Source organism: Pelobates fuscus, chromosome 6 (assembly GCF_036172605.1).
Source record: "Pelobates fuscus isolate aPelFus1 chromosome 6, aPelFus1.pri, whole genome shotgun sequence".
NCBI classification, from domain to species: Eukaryota; Metazoa; Chordata; class Amphibia; order Anura; family Pelobatidae; genus Pelobates; species Pelobates fuscus.
Window position 1 is genome coordinate 13,999,130 of NC_086322.1, and position 12,600 is coordinate 14,011,729.

The 12,600-nt window shown below is 40.9% G+C and overlaps 1 protein-coding gene across 1 annotated transcript in view; it reads left to right on the plus strand.

The window, feature by feature from the left end:
• The first annotated feature begins 1,611 nt into the window (after positions 1 to 1,611).
• The window catches only part of LOC134614101 (disintegrin and metalloproteinase domain-containing protein 33-like), a 121,071-nt gene continuing 110,082 nt past the window's right edge, over positions 1,612 to 12,600 (plus strand). The window contains exon 1 of the mRNA XM_063457541.1: positions 1,612 to 1,678. Within this exon, the coding sequence (XP_063313611.1) occupies positions 1,633 to 1,678 (46 nt within the window). The 5' untranslated portion in view covers positions 1,612 to 1,632. The remainder of the gene's footprint in view (positions 1,679 to 12,600) is intronic.

Genomic DNA, 12,600 nt, shown 5'->3' on the forward strand with positions numbered 1-12,600 from the left:
CAGAACTCCAAACTGCCAAATGGAAGTACCCCTAAACTAACGCGCAACGGGCGATGAATGACTAGTTTTGTGACTCGGAGTGGTGATTGATAGAGAGGGCACAGCCAATAAATGCTGATTTTATATACAGATTGACCAACAGTGACCTAAAGAAGAAAACAATGAGGAGCAGCAAAACAGATATTTATTGTGTATTTTATATGATAAATATAGAAATATCCATTTTATTTTACTTCTCCTCCTTTTTCCCTCTATTGGTTACTTTTTCTCACTTGATCTGTGAAGAAATAGGGTAAAAATGTGCCTGTCAGTGTACAGCGCAATATATTCAGAATATTTATAACATATATTTCAGTAGACTGATAAGCACATTTTCAGGCTAATTTGATTTGTTCAAATAGTTTTTCCCTAAACGATCAATAGAGGAAGTTATTTCCAAAACTAAACCCTACATGGGTCATGATGGATGGAACCCCAATTGCCCAAAATAATTTTTTTGGGCCAAACCAAATTTCCCAGCATGCACACAGAACGCCTGCTGTCTGAGGTTGATGTTAGTTTTGGCAGCAGCAGCCTGCATACAGTATTGTACATGCCTTTTGGGGATTCTGTGTGTTAACGCTGGACCAAATGTGTCTGGCAATGCGGGGAGTTAGTCCTGGAACAGCATGCGTCCTGTTTTAGAATGTGGCTGAGGATACTGTGTAACTAGTTGTAAATACAGCATGAATGTTTTTAGAGCTGTGAGTTAAGGTTGACGCATACTGTGTTTAAATTAATGATTTGAGCTGTTACTTTAGCAAAATGCATGCTGTATCAGAGTGGCTTAGGTTTATGGGAGTTAAGGCTGGGTCTGCATGCTGTATTGGAGTGGCTGAGATTGATGGGAGTTGGGGCTGGGGCTGCATGCTGTATTATAGTGGCTGAGATTGATGAGAGTTAAGGCTGGGGCTGCATGCTGTATTAGAGTGGCTGAGATTGATGGGAGTTGGGGCTGGGGCTGAATGCTGTATTAGAGTGGCTGAGGTTGATGGGAGTTAAGGCTGGGGCAGCATGCTGTATTGGAGTGGCTGAGGTTGATGGGAGTTAAGGCTGGGGCAGCATGCTGTATTGGAGTGGCTGAGGTTGATGGGAGTTAAGTCTGGGGCAGCATGCTGTATTGGAGTGGCTGAGGTTGATGGGGGTTAAGGCTGGGGCAGCATGCTGTATTTGAGTGGCTGAGGTTGATGGGAGTTAATGCTGGGGCAGCATGCTGTATTGGAGTGCCTGAGGTTGATGGGAGTTAAGGCTGGGGTAGCATGCTGTATTTGAGTGGCTGAGGTTGATGGGAGTGAAGGCTGGGGTAGCATGCTGTATTGGAGTGGCTGAGGTTGATGGGAGTTAAGGCTGGGGCAGCATGCTGTATTGGAGTGTCTGAGGTTGATGGGAGTTAAGGCTGGGGCAGTATGCTGTTTGGAGCCTGTAGTGCAGCCAGATGTTGCAGAGGGGGAGGTAGGGGGGGCTCTGGGCGGAGCGGGCCGCTCTGTATATATAGAATGAGGGAAGGAGAGCGGAGCTCAGTGAAGGAGAAGCTTTGGAATGGGGATTATTACACAGACTGGCGATACACGATCCTGGAAATGTACTCTAATAATGTTACTTCTCATCATCCCACAGTGTACCCCAGGGCCGGCACTGGGTGAGTAACTTTATCCCTGTATACTGCCGGCACATGGGAGGAAGGGGATCTCTATACCCCCAGCACACTCAGTGCTATCTGCCCTCCTACCCCAGCCCCATCACACTCAGCAATCTGCCCTCCTACCCCAGCCCCATCACACTCAGCAATCTGCCCTCCTACCCCAGCCCCATCACACTCAGCAATCTGCCCTCCTACCCCAGCCCCATCACACTCAGCAATCTGCCCTCCTACCCCAGCCCCATCACACTCAGCAATCTGCCCCCCCATCACACTCAGCAATCTGCCCCCCTACCCAAGCCCCATCATACTCAGCAATCTGCCCTCCTACCCCAGCCCCATCACACTCAGTGCTATCTGCCCTCCTACCCCAGCCCCATCACACTCAGTGCTATCTGCCCTCCTACCCCAGCCCCATCACACTCAGTGCTATCTGCCCTCCTACCCCAGCCCCATCACACTCAGCAATCTGCCCTCCTACCCCAGAGCTACTCACAGGCTTTACAGCAAGCATCGAACACTGTGTATAATAGGAAGTCACTGTCTGACCCACTGAGCTCGCAATCGATGTCATGATACTGTTAGTTTATGGGTAATACTGTATGGATTTCATTCTGTCTGTAAAACTCCAGCAGGATTTTAGTCAGCCTATTGTTCCTGTCAAAAGTTCCTGTCTCATAAGTAATTTGTCTCATTTCTTCTTATTTCCCATTCATAACATTGTACAGTGCTACAGTATAAGTTGGTGCTATATAAATTCTAAATATAGTAATAATAATATGATAGTATTAATATAACATTGTTATTATGTTCTCTTAGTTTACTTGCAGTTTGTTATAGTTTAAATATATTTACAGACAAATCCTGCTCAATAGAATTTACAATCTCTGTATTATACTGAGTGTATATTATTACACACTGCATGTGTCTCCCACAGAGCTTACACTTTGTATTGTACCATGTGTTCATTATTACACGCTGTATTGTACTAAGTGTATATTATTACACACTGCATGTGTCTCCCACAGAGCTTACACTTTGTATTGTACCATGTGTTCATTATTACACTCTGTATTATACTGAGTGTATATTATTACACACTGCATGTGTCTCCCACAGAGCTTACACTTTGTATTGTACCATGTGTTCATTATTACACTCTGTATTATACTGAGTGTATATTATTACACACTGCATGTGTCTCCCACAGAGCTTACACTTTGTATTGTACCATGTGTTCATTATTACACTCTGTATTATACTGAGTGTATATTATTACACACTGCATGTGTCTCCCACAGAGCTTACACTTTGTATTGTACCATGTGTTCATTATTACACTCTGTTTTATACTGAGTGTATATTATTACACACTGCATGTGTCTCCCACAGAGCTTACACTTTGTATTGTACCATGTGTTCATTATTACACTCTGTATTGTACTGCGTTTATTATTACACACTGCATTTCTACCTGAGAGATCTTTTGGTAAGGGGGGCTAATTAAAGTTGTGGTCAAATATAGAGACGCTTTATATCAGAGATATCGCTGTCTGTCTAATAGACGCTTTATATCAGGGATATCGCTGACTGTCTAATAGACACTTTATATCAGAGATATCGCTGACTGTCTAATAGACGCTTTATATCAGAGATATCGCTGACTGTCTAATAGACACTTTATATCAGAGATATCGCTGACTGTCTAATAGACGCTTTATATCAGAGATATCGCTGTCTGTCTAATAGACGCTTTATATCAGAGATATCGCTGTCTGTCTAATAGACGCTTTATATCAGAGATATCGCTGTCTGTCTAATAGACGCTTTATATCAGAGATATCGCTGTCTGTCTAATAGACACTTTATATCAGAGATATCGCTGACTGCCTATATCGCTGTCTGTCTAATAGACACTTTATATCAGAGATATCGCTGACTGCCTAATAGACGCTTTATATCAGAGATATCGCTGTCTGTCTAATAGACGCTTTATATCAGAGATATCGCTGACTGTCTAATAGACGCTTTATATCAGAGATATCGCTGACTGTCTAATAGACGCTTTATATCAGAGATATCGCTGTCTGTCTAATAGACGCTTTATATCAGAGATATCGCTGTCTGTCTAATAGACGCTTTATATCAGAGATATCGCTGTCTGTCTAATAGACGCTTTATATCAGAGATATCGCTGTCTGTCTAATAGACACTTTATATCAGAGATATCGCTGACTGCCTATATCGCTGTCTGTCTAATAGACACTTTATATCAGAGATATCGCTGACTGCCTAATAGACGCTTTATATCAGAGATATCGCTGACTGTCTAATAGACGCTTTATATCAGAGATATCGCTGACTGTCTAATAGACGCTTTATATCAGAGATATCGCTGTCTGTCTAATAGACGCTTTATATCAGAGATATCGCTGTCTGTCTAATAGACACTTTATATCAGAGATATCGCTGACTGTCTAATAGACGCTTTATATCAGAGATATCGCTGTCTGTCTAATAGACGCTTTATATCAGAGATATCGCTGACTGTCTAATAGACGCTTTATATCAGAGATATCGCTGACTGTCTAATAGACGCTTTATATCAGAGATATCGCTGACTGTCTAATAGACGCTTTATATCAGAGATATCGCTGACTGTCTAATAGACACTTTATATCAGAGATATCGCTGACTGTCTAATAGACACTTTATATCAGAGATATCGCTGTCTGTCTAATAGACACTTTATATCAGAGATATCGCTGACTGTCTAATAGACGCTTTATATCAGAGATATCGCTGTCTGTCTAATAGACGCTTTATATCAGGGATATCGCTGACTGTCTAATAGACGCTTTATATCAGAGATATCGCTGACTGTCTAATAGACGCTTTATATCTGAGATATTGCTGACTGTCTAATAGACGCTTTATATCAGAGATATCGCTGACTGTCTAATAGACGCTTTATATCAGAGATATCGCTGTCTGTCTAATAGACGCTTTATATCAGGGATATCGCTGACTGTCTAATAGACGCTTTATATCAGAGATATCGCTGACTGTCTAATAGACGCTTTATATCTGAGATATTGCTGACTGTCTAATAGACGCTTTATATCAGAGATATCACTGACTGCCCAATAGACACTTTATATCAGAGATATCGCTGACTGTCTAATAGACGCTTTATATCAGAGATATCGCTGACTGTCTAATAGACGCTTTATATCAGAGATATCGCTGTCTGTCTAATAGACGCTTTATATCAGGGATATCGCTGTCTGTCTAATAGACACTTTATATCAGAGATATCGCTGACTGTCTAATAGACACTTTATATCAGAGATATCGCTGTCTGTCTAATAGACGCTTTATATCAGAGATATCGCTGTCTGTCTAATAGACGCTTTATATCAGAGATATCGCTGTCTGTCTAATAGACGCTTTATATCAGAGATATCGCTGTCTGTCTAATAGACACTTTATATCTGAGATATTGCTGACTGTCTAATAGACGCTTTATATCAGAGATATCGCTGTCTGTCTAATAGACGCTTTATATCAGAGATATCGCTGACTGCCTAATAGACACTTTATATCAGAGATATCGCTGACTGTCTAATAGACGCTTTATATCAGAGATATCGCTGTCTGTCTAATAGACACTTTATATCAGAGATATCGCTGACTGTCTAATAGACGCTTTATATCAGAGATATCGCTGTCTGTCTAATAGACGCTTTATATCAGAGATATCGCTGACTGTCTAATAGACGCTTTATATCAGAGATATCGCTGTCTGTCTAATAGACGCTTTATATCTGAGCTATCGCTGACTGTCTAATAGACACTTTATATCAGAGATATTGCTGTCTGTCTAATAGACGCTTTATATCAGAGATATCGCTGTCTGTCTAATAGACACTTTATATCAGAGATATCGCTGACTGTCTAATAGACACTCTATATCAGGGATATCGCTGACTGTCTAATAGACGCTTTATATCAGGGATATCGCTGACTGTCTAATAGACGCTTTATATCAGGGATATCGCTGACTGTCTAATAGACGCTTTATATCAGAGATATCGCTGACTGTCTAATAGACGCTTTATATCAGAGATATCGCTGTCTGTCTAATAGACACTTTATATCAGAGATATCGCTGACTGTCTAATAGACACTTTATATCAGGGATATCGCTGACTGTCTAATAGACGCTTTATATCAGAGATATCGCTGACTGTCTAATAGACGCTTTATATCAGAGATATCGCTGTCTGTCTAATAGACACTTTATATCAGAGATATCGCTGACTGTCTAATAGACGCTTTATATCAGAGATATCGCTGTCTGTCTAATAGACGCTTTATATCAGAGATATCGCTGACTGTCTAATAGACGCTTTATATCAGAGATATCGCTGTCTGTCTAATAGACGCTTTATATCAGAGATATCGCTGACTGTCTAATAGACACTTTATATCAGAGATATCGCTGACTGTCTAATAGACGCTTTATATCAGAGATATCGCTGTCTGTCTAATAGACACTTTATATCAGAGATATCGCTGACTGTCTAATAGACACTTTATATCAGGGATATCGCTGACTGTCTAATAGACGCTTTATATCAGGGATATCGCTGACTGTCTAATAGACACTTTATATCAGAGATATCGCTGACTGTCTAATAGACACTTTATATCAGGGATATCGCTGACTGTCTAATAGACGCTTTATATCAGAGATATCGCTGACTGTCTAATAGACGCTTTATATCAGGGATATCGCTGACTGTCTAATAGACGCTTTATATCAGAGATATCGCTGACTGTCTAATAGACGCTTTATATCAGAGATATCGCTGACTGTCTAATAGACACTTTATATCAGAGATATCGCTGACTGTCTAATAGACGCTTTATATCAGAGATATCGCTGACTGTCTAATAGACGCTTTATATCAGGGATATCGCTGACTGTCTAATAGACGCTTTATATCAGAGATATCGCTGACTGTCTAATAGACGCTTTATATCAGAGATATCGCTGACTGTCTAATAGACACTTTATATCAGAGATATCGCTGACTGTCTAATAGACACTTTATATCAGAGATATCGCTGTCTGTCTAATAGACACTTTATATCAGAGATATCGCTGACTGTCTAATAGACGCTTTATATCAGAGATATCGCTGTCTGTCTAATAGACGCTTTATATCAGGGATATCGCTGACTGTCTAATAGACGCTTTATATCAGAGATATCGCTGACTGTCTAATAGACGCTTTATATCTGAGATATTGCTGACTGTCTAATAGACGCTTTATATCAGAGATATCGCTGACTGTCTAATAGACGCTTTATATCAGAGATATCGCTGTCTGTCTAATAGACGCTTTATATCAGGGATATCGCTGACTGTCTAATAGACGCTTTATATCAGAGATATCGCTGACTGTCTAATAGACGCTTTATATCAGAGATATCGCTGTCTGTCTAATAGACGCTTTATATCAGGGATATCGCTGACTGTCTAATAGACGCTTTATATCAGAGATATCGCTGACTGTCTAATAGACGCTTTATATCTGAGATATTGCTGACTGTCTAATAGACGCTTTATATCAGAGATATCACTGACTGCCCAATAGACACTTTATATCAGAGATATCGCTGACTGTCTAATAGACGCTTTATATCAGAGATATCGCTGACTGTCTAATAGACGCTTTATATCAGAGATATCGCTGTCTGTCTAATAGACTCTTTATATCAGAGATATCGCTGACTGTCTAATAGACACTTTATATCAGAGATATCGCTGACTGTCTAATAGACGCTTTATATCAGAGATATCGCTGTCTGTCTAATAGACGCTTTATATCAGAGATATCGCTGACTGTCTAATAGACGCTTTATATCAGGGATATCGCTGACTGTCTAATAGACGCTTTATATCAGAGATATCGCTGACTGTCTAATAGACGCTTTATATCAGAGATATCGCTGACTGTCTAATAGACACTTTATATCAGAGATATCGCTGACTGTCTAATAGACACTTTATATCAGAGATATCGCTGTCTGTCTAATAGACACTTTATATCAGAGATATCGCTGACTGTCTAATAGACGCTTTATATCAGAGATATCGCTGTCTGTCTAATAGACGCTTTATATCAGGGATATCGCTGACTGTCTAATAGACGCTTTATATCAGAGATATCGCTGACTGTCTAATAGACGCTTTATATCTGAGATATTGCTGACTGTCTAATAGACGCTTTATATCAGAGATATCACTGACTGCCCAATAGACACTTTATATCAGAGATATCGCTGACTGTCTAATAGACGCTTTATATCAGAGATATCGCTGACTGTCTAATAGACGCTTTATATCAGAGATATCGCTGTCTGTCTAATAGACGCTTTATATCAGGGATATCGCTGTCTGTCTAATAGACACTTTATATCAGAGATATCGCTGACTGTCTAATAGACACTTTATATCAGAGATATCGCTGTCTGTCTAATAGACGCTTTATATCAGAGATATCGCTGTCTGTCTAATAGACGCTTTATATCAGAGATATCGCTGTCTGTCTAATAGACACTTTATATCAGAGATATCGCTGTCTGTCTAATAGACACTTTATATCTGAGATATTGCTGACTGTCTAATAGACGCTTTATATCAGAGATATCGCTGTCTGTCTAATAGACGCTTTATATCAGAGATATCGCTGACTGCCTAATAGACACTTTATATCAGAGATATCGCTGACTGTCTAATAGACGCTTTATATCAGAGATATCGCTGTCTGTCTAATAGACACTTTATATCAGAGATATCGCTGACTGTCTAATAGACGCTTTATATCAGAGATATCGCTGTCTGTCTAATAGACGCTTTATATCAGAGATATCGCTGACTGTCTAATAGACGCTTTATATCAGAGATATCGCTGTCTGTCTAATAGACGCTTTATATCTGAGCTATCGCTGACTGTCTAATAGACACTTTATATCAGAGATATTGCTGTCTGTCTAATAGACGCTTTATATCAGAGATATCGCTGTCTGTCTAATAGACACTTTATATCAGAGATATCGCTGACTGTCTAATAGACACTCTATATCAGGGATATCGCTGACTGTCTAATAGACGCTTTATATCAGGGATATCGCTGACTGTCTAATAGACGCTTTATATCAGGGATATCGCTGACTGTCTAATAGACGCTTTATATCAGAGATATCGCTGACTGTCTAATAGACGCTTTATATCAGAGATATCGCTGTCTGTCTAATAGACACTTTATATCAGAGATATCGCTGACTGTCTAATAGACACTTTATATCAGGGATATCGCTGACTGTCTAATAGACGCTTTATATCAGAGATATCGCTGACTGTCTAATAGACGCTTTATATCAGAGATATCGCTGTCTGTCTAATAGACACTTTATATCAGAGATATCGCTGACTGTCTAATAGACGCTTTATATCAGAGATATCGCTGTCTGTCTAATAGACGCTTTATATCAGAGATATCGCTGTCTGTCTAATAGACGCTTTATATCAGAGATATCGCTGACTGTCTAATAGACACTTTATATCAGAGATATCGCTGACTGTCTAATAGACGCTTTATATCAGAGATATCGCTGTCTGTCTAATAGACACTTTATATCAGAGATATCGCTGACTGTCTAATAGACACTTTATATCAGGGATATCGCTGACTGTCTAATAGACGCTTTATATCAGGGATATCGCTGACTGTCTAATAGACACTTTATATCAGAGATATCGCTGACTGTCTAATAGACACTTTATATCAGGGATATCGCTGACTGTCTAATAGACGCTTTATATCAGAGATATCGCTGACTGTCTAATAGACGCTTTATATCAGAGATATCGCTGACTGTCTAATAGACACTTTATATCAGAGATATCGCTGTCTGTCTAATAGACGCTTTATATCAGGGATATCGCTGACTGTCTAATAGACACTTTATATCAGAGATATCGCTGACTGTCTAATAGACACTTTATATCAGAGATATCGCTGACTGTCTAATAGACACTTTATATCAGAGATATCGCTGTCTGTCTAATAGACGCTTTATATCAGAGATATCGCTGTCTGTCTAATAGACACTTTATATCAGAGATATCGCTGACTGTCTAATAGACACTTTATATCAGGGATATCGCTGACTGTCTAATAGACGCTTTATATCAGAGATATCGCTGACTGTCTAATAGACGCTTTATATTAGAGATATCGCTGACTGTCTAATAGACGCTTTATATCAGAGATATCGCTGTCTGTCTAATAGACGCTTTATATCAGAGATATCGCTGACTGTCTAATAGACACTTTATATCAGAGATATCGCTGACTGTCTAATAGACGCTTTATATCAGGGATGGGCATTTAATACTGCCATGCCTATGACATTGAGCCGGTGTCGTGACGGATAGTATGTCTGTAGGTCTAGGTGGTGGTGGTGGGGATTGCAGTCCCTATGGATAGACATCTCGTATTTCCAGAGACAGACACTGTAACGAGAATTCGAACGCTGCAGAGTTTAACTATAGAAATAAAGGACAATCTATAAGACTGCTTGTCGCGTTACCCTGTGCATGCCAGGCCAGGCCTCTGTCTGACAGGGTAACAGCAGGTCCAGGAGTGCAGTTTATTTTCAAACCAGGCCGTTTTCTGAGTCACGCGAGCCGTTACTGCCCATTAGAAGATATACATAGAAATAGACAGAGCAGCACAAAGCATGGATCCCACAGCTACGAGCCTTGCTGGGCAGTGACGTCCGCTGCCAGGTGGTTCAGTCCCCAGACACTTCTTTAGCCACTCTGCTTCCTTGACTTCCCATCCCTGGCTGAGGAACATAGGGCCAGGTGGACAATCATAGGAGCCAGGCATGGCCAATGGTGCACCAACTTAGAGAGCAAATGGGGGATGGGTGTATCTGGCCTCAAATCCCAGCATTTTAACAGCTTAAATAACGTCAATTTTAGAAATGCAGGAAATGTGTGATTTATCCTTAAATAATCCAGAGTTAAGACAAGAGATTAAATACAGTGTGTAGTTTGAAGCTGGCATGGACGGGGGTGTCCTTGTAAGGTGGCAGGGATAAGGGGGGTCCTAGTAAGGTGGCTGGGATAAGGGGTGTCCTTGTAAGGTGGCAGGGATAAGGGGTGTCCTAGTAAGGTGGCAGGGATAAGGGGTGTCCTTGTAAGGTGGCAGGGATAAGGGGTGTCCTAGTAAGGTGGCAGGGATGGGGGTGTCCTTGTAAGGTGGCAGGGATAAGGGGGGTCCTAGTAAGGTGGCTGGGATGGGGGTGTTCTTGTAAAGTGGCATGGACAGGGTGGGTATACTTGTGGCATGGACGGGGTGTGTCCTTGTATGGTGGTATGGATTGGGGTCTGTCTTTTTAAGGTGGCAGGGAGGGGGGTGTCCTTGTAAGGTGGCATGGGCAGGGGGTGTTCTTGTAAGGTGGCATAGATTGGGGTGTCCTTGTAAGGTGGCATGGGCAGGGGGGTGTTCTTGTAAGGTGGCAGGGAGGGGGGGGGGGGTGCATGGAGCTTGTTAGACATTTGGCCATAACGCCATATACCGTTGGTGTTATTAAGATAAATATCTAATTACAAACTGCCCGCTGTGGTTTTTGTAAGCTCATTCCTTAAGGTCCTTATCAAGCTCTTGTCCCTGTAACATTTTGTAATTGACTCATTTATTGTTAAATTCTTATACAATTGAAACGCTCTGAGTAATAAATTGCCATTATATAAATGCCAATAATAATAATAATAATAATCTATTCTATGTGGTGTTTGGTAAATTCCAAAGACCATTCCTAACAATGGGTTTTGTGTTTGGGGAGAGGGTCACTACAAGTTGGTAACTTGGACACACACTGCTTTGTTCTGCTAAACCCCGAGATAGATCATCTGCCGACTCACACAGCAATCGTTGCTGATCACACACAGTCAGCCCCATCTGTTTAACGCAGGGAATGGGCGATTTCATACCCTCTAAGCTGCCAATTCTCAGTTTCATGGGGTTCTGTAATACGGGGTTAAAGATAAAACCACGAGGACACATCAAGGCTTGCCTTACATCCATCGATTCTGAAATACAAATACTGTAAGATCACTCCTGGCGGTGATGGCTGAGGCTGATGAGAGTTGCATGCCCTATTGGAAAAGAAATCAAATGTTAATGTTAAAAGTACAGTAAGGCATGAAGAGGAGCAAAATGTTGCCGAGTATAATCTAGACTGGGGGTGGGTGTGAGGTTGGCTGAGATTGATAGGATTTGTGCATGACCCATAATGTCAGTCAGCTGCAGTATTACAAGGCATTGGCTCCAGGTGTGAAAAACATTGAAATCTCGCTCAAACATGACACTCTATTCCCCTGTTAGTGCTTTGTTGTTGTTGTTGTTGTTGTTGTTGTTGTTTTCAGTAACATCTGTGCTTTGTGTTTGTGTTAATGGTTTCTGTGTTAGGGAAGTGAATCTGAAGTCGGTAACTGACATTCTAATTCCTTTCTACTAATAAATCTCTAAATAGGTCAGTGAGGCCAGCCAGGCATTCACCTATAATATGCCCTGACGACACGTTTGCCATTGTGACCAGTTTATGAATATGAAATGGGGTCATTGCCCTCTTTTGCCCAACTCTAGATGCACCTATGTTGGGCTGCAACTACCTGGTCATTTAGTGTGGGATTCTCTAATGCCTTTAATAGGGTTTAATTGGAGATGGCCTGCACTGCTTATCATGCATTGCCGGTCCTGGCTGACATGGGGCCCTGTAGATCCCTCCCTATATTAGCGATAGTATCTAAGGCTTGCACCATGTAGCAGCCACTA